At 39.6% G+C, this 23220-nt stretch overlaps 1 protein-coding gene across 3 annotated transcripts; it reads left to right on the top strand.

The window, feature by feature from the left end:
• Positions 1 to 1484: 1484 nt before the first annotated feature.
• Positions 1485 to 16648, top strand: sp3b (Sp3b transcription factor). Of its 3 annotated transcripts, XM_067459140.1 has the most exons (7): positions 1485 to 1793; positions 9743 to 9860; positions 11671 to 11768; positions 13496 to 14684; positions 14781 to 14961; positions 15053 to 15249; positions 15421 to 16648. In XM_067459140.1, the coding sequence occupies exons 1-7, from the start codon at positions 1500 to 1502 to the stop codon at positions 15696 to 15698; spliced, it is 2355 nt and encodes a 784-aa protein (XP_067315241.1). In that variant the 5' UTR covers positions 1485 to 1499; the 3' UTR covers positions 15699 to 16648. The 3 variants fall into 3 exon arrangements, with proteins under 3 accessions (XP_067315241.1, XP_067315242.1, XP_067315243.1); XM_067459141.1 differs by lacking the exons at positions 1485 to 1793; positions 9743 to 9860 and adding an exon at positions 10576 to 11366; XM_067459142.1 differs by lacking the exons at positions 1485 to 1793; positions 9743 to 9860 and adding an exon at positions 10578 to 11405.
• Positions 16649 to 23220: the final 6572 nt, after the last annotated feature.

The raw sequence follows: 23220 nt of genomic DNA, 5'->3' as shown, positions 1-23220 counted from the left end.
TCCGGGAACTGTCACTGAATGGAATCGTGGGATATCAAAGGCAGTGAAGGATACATCTATGCTGCCTTCAGAAATCCATCAGATCATGAAGGTCTCTCAGAAAGTGAAGCAAACATTAGATTCGGACGTGGCTTGATTTCACAGAAACAATGTTTTTGTCAAATTAACTATAGCTGTGGTTACCTGTGTTGCATAGCATGTTTTAGTTATGGGGCAGAGCAATAAGGGAGAGGTGCGTTCTGTTTGTTTGGGTGTTTCTCGGAAATCTCTTACTGTAACTGTTACCTTTGAGCACTGGATCAAAGCAAATCACAATGCACAAATACAAGCACAATTCAGGTAATTTGTCTTGACAATTAAGTGCATAAATAAATGAACCAAACTGTTTCCATTAGTTCTTAAAAAATATACACTAATTTCTCACTGGAGATTTATAGGTGTGATCTGTGGACATTCAAAAATAGTCAGCTCTATTTGGCCGAAGGATATGATGAATGACTCCAAAATACTTTTATGGGTCATGAAAGAATGAAATAAATTTTCTTTTATTTTAATAGAGGTGTTTGTGTTTTACATCATAGAAGACAGTGTTAGCACCCGGTTTACCATTTGAGAAAACAATTTGAGTTTCCCCCAGGGTTGCCAGGTTTTCGCAACAAAACCAGCCCAATGGCCAATCAAAAATAGCCCAAAAGTAGCCCAATGGCCAATCCAACTAGCCCAATACCAAAAAAATCTAAATATAACACTCCAATACACATTTTATGGTAGTGTTATGCACTACACACCATTTATACTAAAAGATAATTGTATAAGTAATTATAAACAGTCTATTTTATTCCTCATATATTCCTCATTAAATGTTAATTTACAGAAAATTCTTCTGTGTATGACATTTATTTTTTAAATTATTATTTACCAGCAACAACCCTGGAGAGCACGCATTCGGTTACCATGGAAACGAAAACAGCCGGTGCGCGCGCAGCGCGCCGCAGCACACACACACACACACACACACACACACACACACACACACACACACATATTAGCGAACAAGCCCAGCAGTGCCACTGTACCTCACAAAGTGTGCGCTTATCAGCACAGTTATGCTGATACGATATTGCTTATGTCATCATCCTAGAATCCTTGTTATCATTGGTGGAATATGAATTGGCTAAAGTAAAATATTTATTTCAACACAACCATTTCAGCTAAATATAACTGATGCAATATGTTAAACCTTTAACCCGCGGAATAAAAAATCAACCCGCGGCAAGTGGTTAAAAGTAGCCCAATTCCGCGGGAAAACCGCGGACTTGGCAACACTGGTTTCCCCCGCTATTTTCGACTTCCGCGTTTAAAAGCTACATCATATCGACGTCACATGTTGTGACGTGACAATTCATTCTAGTACTTCGATGACGCGTCGGTGTCTTATAATTACCATTCTATCATTATTATAATTATTCCTTATGGCAAACTGTAAGACCACGTAGTGGATGAGGGAGGAGTTCATGGGTCGCAGGTGTTTGTTTCCGTGGTGTAAGAGTTCGAGGGTGTTGCATGGCTTTCCCCGCGATGCTGCCAGAGCTGAAGTCTGGCTGCGGGCGGTTGGTTGGCCATCAACATCAAGACTTGACACGTCGAAATTGTTTGTGTGTAGCAAGCATTTTTCCCGGGAGAGCTACGAGAATTGGAGGAAGGTGGACTTCGGCCTTGCTCCTGGAGGCACTTTGCGTCTAGGCAAGGATGCAGTACCAAGTCCTGAGGATTTTTCCATCCCTTCAAGGGCGGTATGTATAGAATTCATAACCATAACAGTTTTGCCTTGTGTGTCAATTAAACACTCGTTATAATAATGTGTTCTTTCGATAATACTTGAATTGTACAGGAGTCAGGACGTATGCTTAGACGGTCTTGAAACACTAAAAACGAGATTTTACCGGTACATTGTAATTTATGGTGGGATTGATGAATTGCAGCTTGCATTTGTGTAAAACTGAACGCTTTAACTCAATGGGAACAACATAAAACTGAATCCAAAAGCTTTGTGTTAGCTTACCATGTCCATTTTGTAGCATTTGTTAAAACTGGTGCTGAAGCAGCAGGGTTCATGACCCTTTAATTTGTAATTATTGTAGACAGCTGACTCTAATTTTTACATGTAGACCATTAACCCTTTCATGCACTAATTATGATACCATCAGTCAGGACCCCCACCCACCCCCTGTGTTTTTATTGCTCTTAGGGATTGAAAAACAAGATTTGAAATGTTTGGTTTTTTTCCCCACATATTTTTCAACGAGATTTTCAGATGTCCACTTAAGTGGACAGTTGTATACCTTTATGGTTTAAACTTAAGAGATACAGTGTTAAACATAATACGGTAATTAACAATAGGCTATTGTGTATTTAACAAACCAATTAATACAATTTTATAAATCACATGAAAACTATAAAATCTATACAAAAAAATAAAAACGTGAAATATTGCAAATGCAATTGAACTTAACACAAGTTGAACTTGATCTTTGATATCAGAACATGATTTCATCAATGCTTTGCAAGTAACACGTATAATGTAATCAGATTACTTTTTGATGCTACAAGTTAAGTAATGCATTACAAGTAACGTGCAGCGCAGTATGTAATCTTATTACTTTTTACTGATTACATCAAGTAATGCGTTTACAAGTAACGTGTACTATGAAATCAGATACGTTTTTGATGTCACAACAATGTATTCAAGTAAAACAAACTATGTAATTAAATTACTTTTTGCTACAGCTGATGTAGTATTTTCAAAAACAACAGTCACAGTAATATTATGAATTGTAACTGAAATATAGCTATTGATGAATGATTGCTTGATGCTACAGCAGTTTTTTTTACCAGCAAGAGTCTCCTTGACTAGAATGGATGGATATTTTGGAGGAACTTGGCATTTCTGACTGCCCATTGGCCATTTTGGTTTGGAGGGGAAAAATATTACATACAATGGCTTGCCACTTGGTGGCAATATATGATGCAGTAGGCTCCACTGTTGAGGTTGAGTGCAACCTCATGCTTTAATGCCAAGAAAATGCTTTTTGAATAGATGTCCACTGAGAGACCTCTATACGTGAAAGGGTTAAAGCACTTCGCTTTTACATGATATGTCTTTTTTTTGCACAAGATCAAAGACAATAATAGAATATTTTATTATAAAAGAGACTGGCATTTTTTCTTTTAAAAGCAATGTGGAAATTTGTTCAGTATGAATTGTGATTGGTTATGGATAGTCTCAGTAATTTTGTCTGCACACTCCCACCCAATTTCCCACCCTGTACCCTCACACTTTTCCACATTCCGTGATTGAGCCTTTGAGTCATTTTGAACGACTAGGGCTGAAGTTGCCATACTCTCTTTTGTTTAGTTTACTTGTTGTGTTCATGTTGGGGTAAATTTTAAACTGCTTGCTATTTAAATAAAATGTTAAACTTTGCTTGCATGACATTTTAAAAGGTGCCCTAGAATGAAAAATTGAATTAACCTTGCCATAGTGAAATAATAAGAGTTCAGTACATGGACATCACATACTGTTAGTCTCAAACACCATTGCCGCCTACTTCTTACGTAAATCTCGTAAATCAAAAACTCAACAGAAAAAAAAGTGCTTCTCAACATAAACCCAACCGTGACGCAAGCGTTGGGGATCATTTATATGCACGCCCCCAACATTTGCATCTGTCCACACTAGGGGTGACCCAGAATAGTCGAAGATTCGATGCATCGATATGCGGAACCTGATTCGACCACCGATCTCACGGTCAAATCTTCGCAGGTGTTATGAAACGAGGATCATACCATTTTGGCAATATGGGGGTGCTCAATATTTTAAAGACGTGTCGCGGCACTGAGCTGAGCATCGGTGTGCGACCCCTTTAAGGGGGCTGAGCTTCGCACCGCGCCTTTAAAATTAGAACACGTTCAATGAGTGTAAACACACAAACCGGCGGCAGCATTCAGCGCCTGTCCGCGGCCACTCGGGAAGTTGTTTAAAATCCTGCTGCACCACAGAGTGCTCTCGTGCAGCTCATCTGTCAGTCAATTCAAAATTGAGCTCGCCTGTAGGCTATCTAATGTGCGTGTCAGGTGGCGGTGTGAGTGAGATCCTGAGGCGCGCGGGGCTGAGCTTCGCGTACGTCACCCGCTTTAGGCACAATCGGCTTCAGAACCTGCACGTCAACGCACTCAAAGTGTTCTTTTCCTCTCTAGGCAGGTATTTTTTTTTATTCTAGGTTTATTTATCAAAATGTTCTTTTATATATCTGTGTGATGTTCTGTATTTCGATCGCGGCTTGTTGGTTTATTAATGTTTATCCACCACATTACCTTTTAGGCTATTTAAACCTAAATAAGAAAGCCATTGTCAGTTCGTCTGTCAGTTGCCAGGCAGTTTTGGTTGCTTTATTAAAAGTTGTTGCTGCTGTGCAGTGTGTACAGGAAAATAAAAATAGTTTTACCCTTCTGCTGACAGTGTCGTGCCCCTCCCAACCCATTCACACACACAGATGATTCGACTATTAGTCGACCATAGAGAGATTCGACAATTCTGATTCGATTGTCTAAATCCTTAATCGAGGACAGCCCTAGTCCAAACAAGCCGAATCTACTGATGGTAAACAAGACACTCGAAGATAGCAAAAACAGCTCTCATGACCAGTGTTGGGTGTAATTAGATACTAAGCAATTAGTTACTGTAATTTAATTACTTTTCCCTTGAAAAAGTAAAGTAAGGGATTACTTATATTTTCTGTAATTTAATTACAGTTACTTTTAATGTAATTGAACTAAATACTAAATATAATTATACATAATTCAATAGTGGACTTAAGATTAACATTAAAAGTCTAACTTTAAAATGCATGTTTAATTTGTGTAGTTTTATATTATGTATTTAAATTAATTAAAAGAGCCGTTTCTAACCTTGAATTGCTTAACTCGAGGTTGATATAGGATTTAGAAAGTAATTAAAAAGTAATTAGTAATAGGTAATTAAATACTTTTTGGAGAGAGTAATTTGTACAGTAAACTAATTACACTATTGAAGATGTAATTAGTAACTAGTAATTAAATACTTTTTTAAAGTACCACAAAAAAAAAAAAACGTTTGTTTGTTCTGCTTCACTCAGCGTCTAATGCTGCGTTCACACCGCACGCGAATGACGCGAATAAATCGCGCTATTCGTGCGAAGTTGGACGCGATCACCTGAGCTCAGCGCTCATCAACCCCGGTGAGGGCAGCCTTAACTCAGCTAGTCCTTCTGCCGACTGCCGCTGCCTGGCAGAACCCCCTCCCATGACGCGAATTCGCGTCTGTTGTGTAGTGAATTTATTTATTTTTTGTGGTGGAAACGGGCTTCCATATGAAACAGAAAAGAAAGCGCAAATAAAAATTAAATTAATAACTCTAAATTGTGAGGAAAAAAGTCTGAATTCTGATTTTGTATCACACAATTGCGAGTTTACTCACAATTGTGAGGAAAAAAATTTCTGAATTGTGATTTTACAACTCGCAATTGTGACAATAGAGAAGATAAAAAGTCGCAATTACTCTTTATTTTTTTTATTTAGTGGTGGAAACGGGCTTCCATATGAAACAGAAAAGAAAGTGCAAATGAAAATGAAAATACTTGTAGGCAATTTTTTTTAAGGTAGGACTTTAATTGGCTGTATTCACAGATCTCTATATTATATTTCAGTGGTTGGTGGTTGCATATTCTTTTGTTCTATGACTATGTATGACTAGTTGTTTTTTTTTGTGGTGGAAAATAGTGACGCAATCTGGAAAATAGATCACTCTGCCTGCAGGCTGATCAGCTTTGTAAACCATCAAATTATGAAAATGATGGAGCAAATGATGGAGACGGGAGCACACAAAGAAAGTGCTTATAAATTTACCAAATCTTTTGGAGCTTTCCAATACGTGATTAATTTCATAACGACATGGCTGTTTGCAGCCTAATTAGTATAAGTTAAGACAAACTGATCAGCATGATTCATATTCAAAATGGTATGCCAACGCTACTTTATGGTTTTGTGTATTCTAATTCCTATATTTCACGCAGGTGTAGGACATATGCTAGTTAGCCATCAGCTGTAGTTTTTGCGATGGACACCACCTTTGGCTTTCGCCACTAGTTCTTTGATGTAGGTTTGGTTTTACTGGCCTTTTGTCTGTCTTTTCTTTAGAGTTTATGGTGAATGGAAAGATCAACTAAATGTGCATACTTGGAGCTGGAGTACATTGAGTGTTTTTCAGCTCATCAAGTATTTGTTTCTTTATCTGTGTGAATGGTGTTGTTTCAGTTTAAATGGGCTGTTACATTTTTTAATTTTGTAATTTTGTGTTTTTACAAATCGTCAAGTAAGGCTATAAGGTAAAATGGGTCAGATAACTTTGGATTGTCATTGTCCTTTTAGATTAAAGGTCCCGTTCTTTCCGATTCCATCTTTCAAACTTTAGTTAGTGTGTAATGTTGCTGTTAGAGCATAAATAATACCTGTAAAATTATAAAGCTCAAAGTTCAATGCCAAGCGAGATATTTTATTTAACAGAAGTTCCCTTTCAAAGCCTACAGCGAACGGCCGGTTTGGACTACGGCAGGAAGTGCAGGGATGTAATGACATCACTAGAACCGTTTGTTGACTAACCCTCCGCCCACAAGAACGTGCAAATAAGGGGGCGTGGTCTAGTTACTCTCCCACGTGGAGAAGACCGCGCATTCAGCGCTTGCATCTCCCCGTTATGGTTAGAGGCGGGACCTTTCCGGGTAAAGTGCGCTAAGATGCTGTCCAATCACAACACGGGAAGCGCTGGCCCAATCTCGTTATGTATTTCTGAAGGAGGGACTTCATAGAACAAGGAAATCATCAGTCCGTTTTTAGGACAGAGCAAACAGCGCTGTACAGATAAGTCAACTGTGTGAAAAATACTGTTTTTACTCGCGAAACATGAACTCATGTTATATCAGGGTGTCCGCGGGGTTTTAAAAAGTATTAAAAAGTGATAAATCAAAATTGTCAAATTTAAGGCCATTAAAAGTGTTAAATGTGGTCTCATAGGTATTATTTTTTTTCCAAATTAGGTATTATTTTTTCAGACTATCAGGTGTCCTATTCTGATTGAAATTCTATCTCCGTTCGCGTTAGTTCGTTTAGATATGGGCTTTAGCATATCTGGGCACATAATCAAAGATCTTTCGTCTCCGTCTCGACGTATGTTTGATGCTGACGTCATATTCAGTGGTCGTTCGGCATCATCTCAGAACACTGCGCGCTCAACAGAAGGGGCTGCATGGCTTACGTTTTATTTTAAACTTGCTTCAAGGCATATCTTCAACGACTGTCCCCATAAGAGCAATCTTAAACGATTTATATAAAGTCTAAAATGAACAAAAAGAGTTGTGAGAGAATGAGGCGCGATCCATAGACAGTGAGATCCGCGTGTCTGTCTGCTCTTAAAGGGGCAGCAGCCAATAAAGCTTCCTGTCAGGGAACAGAGAAAATGACTCGCTGCTCTTGACTAAATAACTTTTGTAGCTTTAATAAGGATTAACTATTTAATTTATAGTTTATGCAGTGCAGACTGCATATAACTTTGATAACTGTATTAAATTTCTGTATATTTCCTAACTGTTAAGACAGGAAGGGCAGGAATAAACATGACATTTATTATGGGTTTATGTTAGCATTGTTTTAAGTTTACTTAAATTAAAAACTGTTATATTTTTGAAGCCTAATAATGAATGTAAAAAAAAAAAAAAATCAGTAGCTGTATTAATATCAGTAATACTGGCCTTCATTCAGAAAAAGATGCCATTTAAACAAGTATTTAAAATATACTGTCTTTATGTTGTTTCTACATTAATTTGATTAACTGTGAAATTATTATATTAAAAAATGTATTAAAAACGTACAAAAACTTTTTTTTAATTGCGATTAATCACAGAAAAAATGTGTGATTAATCTAGTTAAAGTTTTTAATCGATTGACAGCACTAGTTTTTAGTATTTTGTTTAATTCAACAACTTATCACAGTTATAGAAATGTAATATTTGGCTCAGGTTTTGTTGCTGGAAAAAAACACTAAATCATTTAATTGCTGAATTACCAATTATTAATGTAAATCAAATGTGTATGCAGTAATGCTTCTCCTTAACCAACCTTTGTGAATGTTGAGATGTATTTTACTGTGTCTGAATGATAACTTATAACAGATTTCCTCCTGCTGTCGATTCTAAATCTATTCTTTTTTGTATGTTATATATGTCAAAATCTGTGTAAATAATAGAAAGGTCGCTGATTAACACTTGCAATTCAGTGTCGTGATGGTTTTAAAAAATATTCTGAAGGTAGTAAAAAAGGTATTAAAAAGTAGTAAATTTAACTTAAGGATTGCTGTATATACCCTGTATATTGCACTATATATGTTATATTACTGTAAACATAATCAAAGCTTCGAAAACACGCGAAGAATGGGACCTTTAAAAAGCCAGTCACTGTAAATAATTTTACAATCTTGATATTGCTAGTACTGGATATGTAGCAACTGATTTGAGCTGACTATGGTCAAAGATAATTTCTTTTATAGAGAATGGAGGGGAATATGATGATTAATTATCCATGCTAATTGCTAATTTTCAGTTATATAGTTATATTAGGAAAAAACAAAGTAATCATGATATGTAGCTGTTTTCTATAACCAACAAATCTGAGATTTCCAGAATGACTTAATTTATTTAATTATCAATTTATCAAAACATCCTAATTCATCCATGGCTTTTATAGTCTACTGCTGGGTACTGACACTGATTGTCTGGTCATGTTTAAGAATAAATAATGAAACATTCTAATTAAATAGTTTCTATTGCAACTTTCAGCAGAGTCACTTACACCATGTGAAATACGATGAGGACAGTCAGATTGAAACAGATTTCTAGAAATGCGATTTGTATAGGATTTCATACTACATGTAAATGTAGCTCGAAACATTTGTTAAAATCACATTTCATGTGATTTTTGGCAGTTCACACTTGCTAAATCGGATATGCACAAATCAGATTTGGATTGAAAGTCTTAATGTAGCCTTATAGAGTGAATCTTTGGATGAGTCATTTTAAACTGTGTCTTTGAAAAATGAGGTGATATGCAATAGATATAGATTATAGATTATTCACTATAGTTTATAAAATGGTAATAAAATATGACAAGAACTCAGAGTTAAACTGTGTCAGAAAAAAATGGTCTTGATAATGTCAGATAACTTCTGACATTACATTCTGATAACTTCTGAAAGGTATGTAATGGATTACAATCAATTAGATGATACCAATTACTTAAAAATGTTTAATTTTGTTCAGTTTGAGGTTTAAAGGGTTGCATTAGCAAATAAAGACAAAACACTAAAGCAAAACATAGTTAGGTCAAAGTGTCGGATTAATTTTGGTCCTAAATTTTTATAAATTTTACTGGTAGTCCACTGTATGAAGAATTTTTGGGTATACTATGTCACAGTTTACTTTATTTTGCTATCCTCACTTATATAAATAAACTATAGTGTCCTGTACCCTCTAGTAAAAAATGATATCTGTTGTCTGAATAATTTTTGGCTTGACTGTATAATACTGTTAAGTTACTTTGTTTGTTTTATGCTTTCGATACTATGCATGTTGAAATGATTCTATCTCTATACTGGCAGCCCAAGACATGTCGTGAAATGGGATGCCAGACGGAGGAGGCCAGCACCAAAGATGGTCAAGGCCAAACCATCGATGACTTGAAGCAGCAGAGCTGGAAACTTAAACTAAAGAGTGAACGTGTGTTTTACTGTTTTCTACATCTATTTTTTTTTTTTTTTAAATGGCCTTTAGTTTATATATATTGACATTGGTGGTTTGTCCATCTTTAATTTAATAGGTAGATTAGAGATTTGGGGATGCGACTGGAGACTTGTGTAGAAAGCCTATGGCAATCAGTTGTAACATAAATGCCTCAAACAAGTAGCTATTTTTAAGTGGCTAGTTTTTTTTTTAATCTTCTATATATTCTTGTTATTGGTAACAACAATTATTACATCATGCAATTCTTAGTGGATATCTATGTATTTATGCTATTTGTTTCTGTATCTATTATTAATTAGTATATATTAATAAACAGTTTAATTCTTACTATTTTTTTTTACTTTTTATTTTCAAATTGGCACATTATATTTAGCTCTTATCTGTAACATTCTGTAACAATCTATTCTGATTTCTAGTATATTATAAATATTTGCTTCTGACTTGCCACAAACCCCTTAAAAATGAATCTAATAAAAGCTTGTTACGTTAACACAAGAATAGGCTATATCAAAGTCATTATTAAAACATATAGCATCTTAGATAACGGATGGTAGCAAAAGAGGATTTAGAAATGTGAGTGTCGTTTTTATAATAGTCTATTAAAGCAATAAATACGTTATTTTATTTTTATTGGATGTGAATACAAATGTAGAAACTGTATGCATGTTATTTTTGCTGAACATAGAACATTCAATGGACAGAAGTTTTGTGAAAGAAATCGCCAAGTGTATCCTCGGATTGTTAAAAAATATATATATATTAATATAAGAATTACACGTTATACGTGCACAACTGAGAGATAAGCAGAGCGATACAGTTGGCCCCTGAGGACATCCGGAGTTGCAGCTGTTTCCTCAAAACACTGTTTACCCAGGTGGGTAAACTGACACGTAAACTTGGGCACGCTATAGCTAAAGGGCTGTACTATGGTAGAAAACTAAACTAGTTCATTTTTACATATATAGCAAATGTCACAGTCTTTCACCTTGTATGGAATATATAAGATATTTGATGAAAAGTTTTAATAATAAATTGTGCAAACTGTACTGAATATTTCACAATACATCTACTGTAGCGCTTTCAGTGTAATGGCCACCAGAGTTGCAACTAACTTCCTGCCATACGTGAACAATTCCAGCTATATTTCCAAAGACTATCCGCATCTGCGAAGCGCACAACAAACAGGAAACGCTCGTGCCGTGAAAATGACAGACGTAAAGCTTTAACCAGTCGGCGTCCAGGGGGTCGAATCACGCAGCCAATCACATTGTAGAAGAAAGGCGGGCCTTCCGTTTACGTGACGCAAATTTCACTGGTAATCTCCGAAGCCCCACCTTTTGTGTTTCCCGCACCGTCAATCAAAAATAAGAAAAAAATCGACCCGAATCTCCGATCACAGCCCGCCTTTGATTAAAACAATCATGTTGGGAGTTTAAATGAACAGATAAACCTCCGATTTTTTACCTTTTCACGCTATGACTGGTACGTAACACTTAGCCCGATCGAAGCACAGCACCGCCGGTGAGTTTGGAGAGCCATTAGCCAAGCGAGCTAGCTCAGTGTTTAATCTTTCTCAGCAGCGACGCTAACTGTTAGCCAGCTAGCCTCACTTTAACAAAGTAAACATTTGACAAGACTGTTGCTCAGGCAACGGGAAAGCAGAACGAACCGCCTGATTCGTTTAAATTCCAGGCGGTTTGGCGGCTAATCTCCGCCTTTTCGAGGTGGGAGTTCGTTGAGCATGAATTTGTTTTGAGTTTTTTTCTCTCTCTCGCTGTCTCCGTAGCCCCAGAACAGCCAGCGAAACAGCAGGAAATGGCTGCCTTGGACGTGGACAGCAGTCAGAGCGACTTTCTGCAGCCGGCCAGCGGCGCCCAGGACCAGGTATGAAATTCCCCTGTTGATTTCTCGCTTCCCCGGCGCTGTCTTGCGGGGTGTTGTGATGTTTTGGTGAAGTTCACACGTTTTAAATATAGGGGAAAAGTCGAACACTTCCTGTGAGCCTTCGCTTTGTACGGCCACCCACTTTCTTACCCATTTAAACCCGCCCATTGTGGGTCGGACAGACTCGCCACCGTCGCCTTGCCCGCTTTACCTGCGGTGATCCCGGGTCACCCCCACGATAGGGGAGGACCCCTCCACCGGGAAAAGCCTCCACCCCTACCCAGGCTGTCACATATCTTCCACAGCTCCACCATTCCCCCTGGAGCGGCTGCGTGCACAGACCTGGCAACAGAAGCTCTTTGTCACCTTTTGTCATGTGTGCATGGCTTTTGAAATATTATATATAATTGATTTGCCTTTTATGACAAATGCACGGCCATTTAAATGCTTTATTGTTTGCTATTTAACAGACAACATAACCAACGCCATGAATGACACCCTTAGACATTAAAAGCAACATAAAATGAAAATCAAGGTTTTATAAATGCATGTTATAGATCTTACTGCAAACAATTCCTCTGTGGATGTTTTCTGCTTGTTTTGATTTCATGGTTTTTCTTTATAATGTTTAATTGAAATGTCACAATTAGAGCTTGTAGGGAAAACCTAAGGTTCTCCCTAGTGACAAATGCAGGACGTCTCAAATCATTTATAGTCTGCTTAAACCCCACCCTTACAAGCCGGTGTTTATCTGCCTCCATTTTTTTAGTTCCAACACCCACATCTCAGGCCCTGTTTACACCTGGTATTAAGGTTTTGGTTTGGTCGATCATATCGCAAGTAGGTAGAGACAGATTCATGTTTACACCTGGTGTTTAAGTCTCTTGTCCACTTTTGACTTTTCTGTCCAGATTTATTTGAGGGGTGGGTAAATGTATGTAGTTTTTCAGATCATTCTATCTAGTGAAAAAAATAAGCTCACACAATTTACATATGAATGCGACTGCTGTAGACATTGGGAAAAACACAGAGCAGCAGGCTTTGTTTCTGTTCTGATAGCTGCAAGAACATGTGTTAGAAATCACAAATGGTGTGAGAACATTGTGCTTGGTATTTTTCATCTTCAAATCAGACTTGGGTCTTCAGGCGACAGAGTTTAAATTCCATCTGGCTAACACGCTTCCCATAATGTTTACACAAGTCATTAGGCAGTCTTTTGTGGCTGTTCAAAGACATTCTACCATGAGCATCTACACCACGAAAGCAATCGAATGCATTTTGAAATGACACTGTGAAAGTGGAAAAGCTCAAAATGTTTTAGACCCGGTTTACGCCTGTATTTAGTGCTGTCCACTTGTGATCCGATCAACCAAAATCCAATCAACTGATGGATAGAATCATGTTCCTGCCCTACGTTTTTTAAAATTCATTACATAATCCATTTCACTTTGATGTACGTCACAGTATGGAAGAAAAGATCTTTCTGTCATCCACTTGCATTTCATCCCAAGTACTATGTTAAATGTCCTTGTCATACAAAATGTATTCTTTGAAAACTAACTTTGAGATCAAACAGTGGTGGGCAACTTTAGCACACATTTATTATAAACAACGTTGTTGTCCAGTAGTATGAATTGACCTTTGGACTAAATGTTGTAACATTTTTGTATATATGGTCAAATTCGTCATGTTCATACTAATAAAATAGTATTATCTCCACTCTACAGCAGACCACAGACCTCACAGCCATCCAGTTAACGGGCTCTTCTGATCGCTGGGAGGTTCTAACGCCTGTGAGCTCGGTGAAAGACGAGCCAGCAGTAGTGCAGGTACCCAGTGGAGGACTTCTGGGCAGCAATGGGCAATATGTGGTGCCACTACAGACTATGGCAGGGCAGACTCAACCTGTTTTTGTGACGGCTGGAGTAGATGGCACCAATGCTAACGGGGTGCAGTACCAGGTCATCCCTCAGCTGCAGGGGACGGATGGGGCGTCACTAAGCTATGCAGCAACCACTGCGGACGGAAGTACGCTTGGCACTGACATTGCTATCCTTCCGGATGGAACGCAAGGCATTGCCACGAATGCTAATGACCTCCAGGGCCTACTGAGTCAAAGTGGGCACGTGCAGCAGATACCCACCGTCTCACTGGCCGGCTCAGGGTTTGGCACGCAGGGTCAGGTTGTCGCTAATGTGCCGATGGGGCTGCCAGGCAACATCACATTAGTGCCGCTAAATAGCTTGAGTAACATGGATCTCGAGTCTCTGGGATTGGCTGGTGCTCAGACCATAGCGACAAGCGTTACTGCAGATGGCCAGCTCATCATGACCGGTACCACCACCTCAACAAACGATAACCAGGGTGAAAGTGGCAAATGCACAGAGCCACTTAACGCCAATGATGCTAACGCTAATGCCTTCGTGCCAACCACCACCTCTTCCACGACAACATCTCTTCCTGAGACGATAGACGGAACTGGAGTTCTCACCCAAGCCACTGCGGTATCAGCCGGGCAGCAGGATCCGTCTTACATCCAGCAGAACCATACGTCTGGTGGCGAACCGGTGGTGCAGCTCTTATCAGCGCAGACGGCGGATGGAGCGGCGCAGACACTACAAAGCGTGCAGCTGTTGAATGCTGGTACGTTTCTGATCCAAGCTCAAACCGTCTCTCCCACTGGCCAGATCCAGTGGCAGACCTTCCAAGTTCAAGGAGTTCAGAACCTGCAGAATCTGCAGTTGCCGTCTGCTGGTGGGGTCTCATCCCCCCAAATAACCCTTGCACCAGTGCAGACCCTCTCTCTCGGGCAAACTGGCACCACAGGGTCATTGGGGCAGATCCCGAACCTACAGACAGTCACAGTCAACTCTGTCGGTCAGTACCAGCACGATGAGAACACAGAGAGCCACTCAGGTATGCAGGAATATACAGACTTCATTGGGATAAAAAAAAAAAAAAAGATTTAAATTTATCTCTAAAAATGTCATTTTCACTGAAATATTTTTGCAGATATTCAAATTAAAGAGGAGCCAGAGTCAGATGATTGGCCAAATTCCACCCTGAACACCAGTGATTTGTCACATCTGCGTGTACGGTTGGTTGAGGAGGATATGGAGGGGACAGGCCAAGAGGGAAAAAGACTACGTAGAGTAGCCTGCACTTGCCCCAACTGTAAAGAGGCCGGAGGAAGGTACATGTCCATGTCAACGCAGAAGCAAGTTCTGTTTTAACAGCTGAATTCACTGGTTGTGTAAAACACTTAAAATCGTGTGTCATTTCAGAGGTTCAAGTATGGGAAAGAAGAAACAACACATTTGTCATATCCCCGGGTGTGGTAAGGTGTATGGTAAGACGTCTCACCTTCGAGCTCACTTACGCTGGCACTCAGGAGAGAGACCCTTCATTTGCTCATGGAGTTACTGTGGCAAAAGATTCACCCGCAGCGACGAACTCCAGCGTCACCGCAGAACACACACAGGTATGGGCACACTGGAAGAAATCAGGGACCGTGTAGGATCTGGAATGTTTTATATTTTCTTTCCAAAAAGTTGCTGTTTGCTTTTCCAGGTTAATAGACGTAGGAGTTATAATTGTAGAGGTTCCTTGTTAATATCAGACATGGCTTTACAGTTTAATTTTTGTTTTTCAGGAGAAAAAAAGTTTGTGTGTCCAGAGTGCTCGAAACGTTTCATGCGCAGCGACCATTTGGCCAAACACATTAAAACTCACCAAAACAAAAAAGGGCTAAACTCCAACACTGGGGCAGGTCAGACAGAAGCTGCCGCCCCCTCGGACACCATCATCACCGGGGGTGGAGCCACTCTCATCCTCACCAATTTGCAACAGGCTGGTGCCCAGGACCTCCTTTCAAACTCCGACCTCCCACTCCAGTTGGTCACTGTGTCTGCCAGTGAGGTCATGGAGTGACCAAAATCACGCCTACTTTCACAGCTCGTCTGCTTTTCACTATCAATTTTTATATATATATGATAAAAATATATATATATATATATTATAAATATATATATTTTAAAAATGACTTATTCATTTATGTTCAATAGCAGTCTTTTGTACAAACAAGGCAAAAAATGACATTAAATGTGGTTCCAGTTTCCACTGACACACGCTCATATTATGAACTCATGCTCATACACAAATACATACACAGAAATGCCTTATTTTGTATCATAATCTGTAGTATAAAATGCTGGAGTTGCATGTGTTTTTACTTTTGCTCATGTATATGTTCAGGGGACGATCATTTGAGAGAGTGTGATTGTGTAATGGACGTTATGGTACACGGAAAGCCCGGATATGTGTGTGGTTACTGTGAGAATGACAGCAGGAGAAGGACACAGTCTGCTGTGAGGGAGACTTGCTCATGATCTGTCCATTTTTATCCTCCTCCCTCTCGGCTGGCCTTCGTCCAAACGTGTCTTCACTCTTTGCTTTTATTTTTTTGATTTCATGTTAGTGGTCTTTGCGCTCTCTGTCACGTGTCCTCTGGATCTGGTTCGAGGATCTTCTGATTTCATTGTTCTGCTGCCCACATGCAACTCGAACAAGACATCAGGTGGCAGAGTCAAACAATCGTGTAATAAACTTTCTTTTTCTTGTATCGTTGTTCTTATTGCTCCAGATTATTCCTGTAACATTCATAATGTATCTTCCATTTCTTTTTTTTTGTTTTCTTCAGCCCCAAGCTGTTTATAGCCACAATTTATGTAGTCTAATACTGATTCTGTTGTATCAAAGACTCCTCGTTTTGATTACTTTTTAAACGTGTAAAATTTGATGTTACTTTTGTACAACTTTTTTTTTTTTTCAAATGGAAAACAATTAAAGTCAGAAACCTTCCTATGACTTCATAACTACAAGTTTGTATATGCTTCAAATTTTTGGTGTGTGTATGTATTGAATGAGAGAATTAACAGTATGCCAGTATACATCCTGATACCGCCTGTTTATGCGCAGTGTGTGGATTACAGAAAGAAAAAAAACTATTCAGTATACAACAAAACACTGCTGGGTGGGTATACTGTATCAACTTGGTCTTTCATTTTCTGTCTAATGAATCAGCTGTCATATTTCTAAATGTATTTTTTGGGGGTACACTTCTACGTAACATTAGTTTAATTAAATTATAATTGAATGCGAATAATTTTTTCATTTCTGAGATGCCTTAAATAACTATTTACTGAATGGAACACCGTTGTAACTACTTAGCTAAGTTAGTTGATTCTATACTGAAGAGACTGCACGGTTTGTACTGCTAGGCCACGTACACACTTGAAGGTGTCATGAACTGGCTAATAAGTACATAACTAATAAGTAATAAGCTGTTTTTTGACACTGGTTGAGGCTCTCCCCTGAACACTGATGGGCATGGTGTACTGGAGACTTGGAAGTAAATGCCCACGGTTAAAATTGGATAAGATTTGCATATTTAATGAGCTTCAGCTCCCCTGTCAGTTCACATGAGGGAGGGATTATTTTGAAAGAGGCAACCGGAATGATTCTCTCGTCTTGACCACAGGGCTCGTTAAGGTCTTTATCAAACAAACACAATGATTTATTCTCGTCCATCCGCGACTGATTGACGGATATAAGAACTGCGTGCGCCCAGATCAAGAAACTAATATTATTTCACTATGAGATTCACCAGCCTGCCGTCGGGCGTACGTTTTGTTAGCCCGTCTGAAAAATATAGTATAGTGCCGGGACTACTAATACATATAAAAAGGACGTTTTACTTACATAAGTGTGTTGCACCATTCTTGTCTGATCCAATATAGAAGGCAGAGCATTGTGTTTTAATCTCAAAATGTCTCTAAATCCAGCATCAGCCTGAGGCTTGTTTACAAATGATTCGCCAGTGAAATGAAATTAGCATGCGTAGGCTACATGTCTTCCCCACGGTAGCTGGAACTTTATTAAAAATAAATGAAGTATCACACACTCCTAATATCATGATATGAAGGAAGCTCATGCAGCGGCTGTGTTCTTCCACAACCAGGAAAAGCGCAACATCTTGCTATCTTCTTTGGAATGTTTATTGCTGTTGGCTAGCAATCCGAACAGCTTCATGAGTCGGTTGGCGGGGCTACTGAATAAGATGTGCTTGGGGTATTTCGCAACAGATGTAAAGATGCGCACACCGCCGTTTTCTGGGCCTGGGGCCCGTTCTTCGTACCTCGCTTAATACATCCGAGATGATTTGACAGATCCCAGATCTTTTAATCCTGATAACTGATCTCTGGCTAATTTGGTTATTCAAACGAATTGGTGGATTGGATTAATATATCTGGATTAAATTATCTGAGATCACTGCTCGTGCCTGTGTTCCCTGAAGAGGGCTGATGTATCGATACTCGAAACCACGATCAGCAATGCAGCGATTGGCTGGTGTCAAGACAACGTAATGACATCATATAATTAAAAAAGCCACCTGGCAAAAAAAAAAGAACCTTTATAAGGAAACAGACAACAAACCAAACCAACATAAAAGTTAGATAAATTAAATGTGCACTGTTTTGATGAACATTATTCCTAATTATTTATATTCACGATTTTATAATATTTGTACACATTACATTTTTATTTTAATGTTGTAATTTAATTTTTAATTCAATTTGAAGCAGATTTGTTATGTGACAATATTAATTAAAGTTTCTTAACAGTCAAGATCAAATTATCTGCATCTCTTGCGCTGCATTAAGCCTCTCAAATAATATCATCACTCACATTAATGCATGACAAAGATGCACAATTGGAATAATAGATGAATTCAATATAAAAATAGATCTCTCTTCTATTAATAATTGGTATGAAAACAACATTGTTTTAGTTAAACAACTTTTAAATTCAAACTGTATTTTATTATCTTACAGTGGATTTTTGGATAAATTTGGGTTTCAGTTACACCACAAGAGTATGCTGTTGTATTTGGTGCATACCTCAACAAGTTATACAATTTGTAAGAGCATGTGAAGTGATTCTTCTGAGGCAGTATACTGTATGTTCAAGACAGCATGTTTTAAGGTGACATTGATATTCTGAAACACAGTTGTACTAATAAACATATTAGGGATATTATAACACGTGAAACAGCTACTCATAAAAGTTTATTGTGGAACAGTGTATTTAGGAATATAAACTGGAATGAAGCTTGGTGTATTTGTGAAGCATACTGCTTAAATAATAAAGTAAAAGAAGTTACATTTAAAATCTTACATCCAGCTAAAAATGTATTAGATAGGTTTAATTTAGATATTGATTATTCATGTGATTTTTTTTCAATAGAAAAAGAATCTATTATTCACCTATTTTGTGATTGTATATACACAAAGATTTTTTGGGTGGACATTGAAAATTTAATTAGAAGGAAAACAAATGTTATATTTAAATTAAATAATTTTGATATATGTATACATTATTCCAATGAACGTGATAATAATAATAATTTCACCTTTATTGTACAACTTTTTATTATTTCGTCGTCATTATGGCCCCGCCCACCGACTCTATACACGATGTGATTGGCCTGGCAAGAGTTAGGGGAATACAGCTCAGAAGGGTATTGAGAGTTGCTAGACGACACTTGCGGGCAGATTGAATTTGCTGCCGCTAGGGTGCGTCTAGATTTCTAGGCTATGTGTCTATAGTATTATACAAAAATTTTACACAACATTAAAATATTATTTTCAAATAAACTTTTATATTTATTATTATTTTTAAATTATTATTGCCCCTGGTTCAGTAATGAACTCTTGTAATAAAGTAGCAGTGGCTGGGACAGATTTTAAGTAGCACCTCAAGATGCAATCTAATCCTGTTTACAAAAAATAAGCCTGCTCCCGAGCAGGTTTAAGCTAACGGACCTGTTGCTATGACAGCAAGTCCAGGATGAGCTTTGAAGAACCAAACAATCCGAAATCAAGCCAAATCCAATCGTCAACAATCAAATCCAGGTAACTGAGTTAGCGCCGTAAAGAACAGGCCCCTGGTGTCTAAAAGCTTTTCTTTGACTAACAATGAAGTTTTCAGCTCTGAAACTTAGGATATTCTTATATTACCATGACTTTATACCAAAAGCTCAAGGGAAAGTTTATTTCTCAATTTGTCACCCCTTTAAGTTTCAGGAGTGACAATTCCACGTACACACTGCAGCTAAATTCGGTTGTCAGTTCAACTTTTAGTGCTTAATCCTGTTTTGTACACAGAGCGGTTATTTACAATAAAGAAAACCGCATTTACAAAACTAATGCAGAAACTAAAAAAAAAAAAACGAACTGAACAAATATTTGTTAATGACGCACGACCACATCTCTGATGCATGCATGTTAAAAATATATCAATCCCATGGAAAGCAGAGCCTTTTGGCCTCACATATGCAAATCAGCGAACAAGAACAAGCCAATAAGAAACAAAATAAATCTAAATTCTTTATGCTGAAATGAGACCGAAATATGTCTACCGGCACAAAACTACATAAACTTGATCGCTGTATGCACCTAGTTTACACTGCCCGATTTTTGCTCCGATTTTGAGTCGCCGACAGGTTTTGTGAAAACGCCGACAAATGCCCGAGATCATAGGCAAATCGGTGCTCGTGCACGCGAGTGACAATCACGCAGTGTGAACCATGATGTCTATGGTGGTGTGAACTATGAGTGTGAATAATCAAAGACCCGATCATAGAGAATCGCCGACGCCGGTGAGATATTTGGCATGCTAAATATCTGGACCTGTCGGCGATTGAAACTCCTGCTGTGTGAACTGCGTTCTGACTGAAAATTACATCGGCGATGACCAACAGCCAATAAAAGAGTGAGATACAGGGCAGCGGGGGGTTCAGGGAGGAGTTATAGAGCAGAATATAAGTATTTTAATAGATATCCAATTTAGAATACAAACATTTGCACATCCGGCCACAGCAGCAGCCATTACAAAATTGTTTATTTACCTCAAACTCTCATTGCAGAACACAATCCTGGATCCCTCTGTCTCTCCAACAATTTCTTCCGCTGTAGCAAGAACGAGGACACAGAAATGCTGGTGTACTTGACTATTCATGTTGTGAGCACCGGAGAACAGGCGCCCGCCAGCCGGGGCAATATAAACATGTAATGCTTCACATGAACACTAGATGGAGTATACATCCTGTAACATCTTCCTTTTTCTCAAAGAAGTTAAGCTACCTGTCCATACCTAATAATAGGGTTATAGTCTAAGGCCTATTGAATATGGCAACAAATTAACATGTTGTGTCATCCTGGCTATAAACAAAATACAGTTGTTGTACCTTATCTTCTCGTTTTTTTTCTTTTTTTTTTTTTTTTTTTTTTTTCTTTCTGGCAAACAACACTTATGGCAAACTTTAAACTACAGATTAAGTCTGTTCGGTGCCCTGATCAGCCGACCATAGCGCGACATAGCTGGGGGCCTTGTTGGTGTGGAACTTGGATCAACAACTGAATTGTCAGCACGCCTAGGTGGGGTAGCGCATACTTCGTGACCACCCGGCTCCTCAATCAGTGTCTCTGGCCCCTTCTGGTTTGTGAGGGGCACATCCATCGGCGTGCTGCTTTGCGCCTGTCCGTCTGAGTTCTGTGGTGTATTTGGCTCTGCTGCCCGAAGATCAACTCTGTTTCTGCGGTATAGTGCTCCCTCCACCTCAACCAGGTAGGACCGTGGGGCAACCCTCTGCACGCAGGATCCCCGTCTCCAGATGCCTGTTCGATCGCCAGGTAATGGCTTCATTCGCACCCCTTGGCCTACTGTGAGCATAGGTAGGTCCTTTGCGGAGCGATCATAGCCTGCTTTGGAGACCTGCCTCCTGTGACGTAGCTTTTCCAACACTCCAGACACCACACACGGTTCCAACAGCTTGTTGGCCACCGGTAGTGCAGTCTTAAGACGCCTTGACATCAAGCGCTGTGCTGGACTGCTGTTCATTCCTTCCGTCGGTGTGTTGCGCCACTGCAGGATTGCTTTCCAGGCATCCTCGCCCTCACGGTGTGCCTTTTTGCATAAGTTCTTTGCTATCTTGACTGCAGCTTCAGCTTTGCCATTGGCCTTGGGATAATGTGGTGATGAGGTAATGTGTTCAAACTCCCACTCTGCTGCAAACCGCTTGAACTGATAAGATGAAAACTGAGGGCCGTTGTCAGAGATAACCCGGTCTGGTAGTCCGTGACGAGCAAACTGTGCTTTGCAGCGTTTGATTGTGGTGTCTGCCGAGAGATCTGGGAGGAAGTCAATCTCCCAGAAGTCTGAGTAATGATCAGCTATCAGGAGAAAGTCTTTTCCATTCAGTTGGAACAAGTCAATGCTAACTATCTGCCATGGGCGTGTTGGCAGCTCGTGGGACATCATCGACTCTTTCTGCTGTTCAATGGCATACTCATTGCAGACTGTGCATTTTCCGACAAAGTCAATGATGTCAGCTCGCATCCCTGGCCAATACAGCGTGTCGCGCGCTTGCCTGTAACAGGCCTCGCCCCCAATGTGGCTTGAGTGTGCCCTTGCTAACATCTCGGTACGTAGTGCTTTAGGAATAACAACCCTGTCTCCCCTGAACAGCACTCCATTTTGAACGCTGAGCTCCTCCTTGTAGGCCCAATATTCTCTCACCTCCAGTTCAGTATCTTCTCTGAGGTCCGGCCAGCCTCTCAGTGTCACTGACTTCACCGCCCGGAGCTGCTCATCTTTGTCCGTGTGCTGTCGGATTTGTATGAGTCTCTTGTCTGTGACATTAAGATAGTCAGACTGGTTGATGTACTCTACCTCTCTCTGCTCTGTTTCCAGACTGCAGACTGTGTGCCCACCAAGTCTGGTGTTTGTGTGTGTTTCTGGCACTGTGGCTCTGCTAAGCGTGTCACTTACATACATCTCTGGGCCGGGCTTGTAGACCACTGTGAGATTATAGCCCTGAAGGGACAGCAACATGCTCTGTAGGCGCTTAGGGGCATTCAGCAGTGGCTTGCTGAAAATGGCGACGAGGGGCTTATGATCTGTCTCTGCAGTGACATTGCTGCGCCCGTACAAATACTGATGGAAGCGTTGGCATGCGAAAACAATGCTGAGGCATTCCTTTTCAATCTGGGCATAATTTTGCTCTGTTGGAGTGAGAGCTCTCGAAGCAAATGCCACAGGTTGTCCCTCCTGCAACAGGACGCAGCCCAGGCCATGCTGGCTAGAGTCACTCTGGATTGTCACTGCCTTTGTCACGTCGTAATAACGCAGCACAGGTGTTGTAGTCACCAGCTGCTTCACTTCCTTCACTGCTGCATCATGTTTTGGAAGCCAGTGCCAAACCGCATCCTTGTCCATGAGCCTCCTCAGCGGCTCACAGACCTCTGAGAGGCGTGGAAGGAACTTGGCCAGGTACGTCACAAAGCCAACGAACCGCTGCACGGCCTTCACATCCGTCGGGAGTGGCATGTCT

Source organism: Pseudorasbora parva, chromosome 12 (genome assembly GCF_024679245.1).
Source record: "Pseudorasbora parva isolate DD20220531a chromosome 12, ASM2467924v1, whole genome shotgun sequence".
Classification (NCBI taxonomy): domain Eukaryota; kingdom Metazoa; phylum Chordata; class Actinopteri; order Cypriniformes; family Gobionidae; genus Pseudorasbora; species Pseudorasbora parva.
Note: the sequence above shows the minus strand (reverse complement) of the source record. Positions and strands in the feature narration are given on the sequence as shown.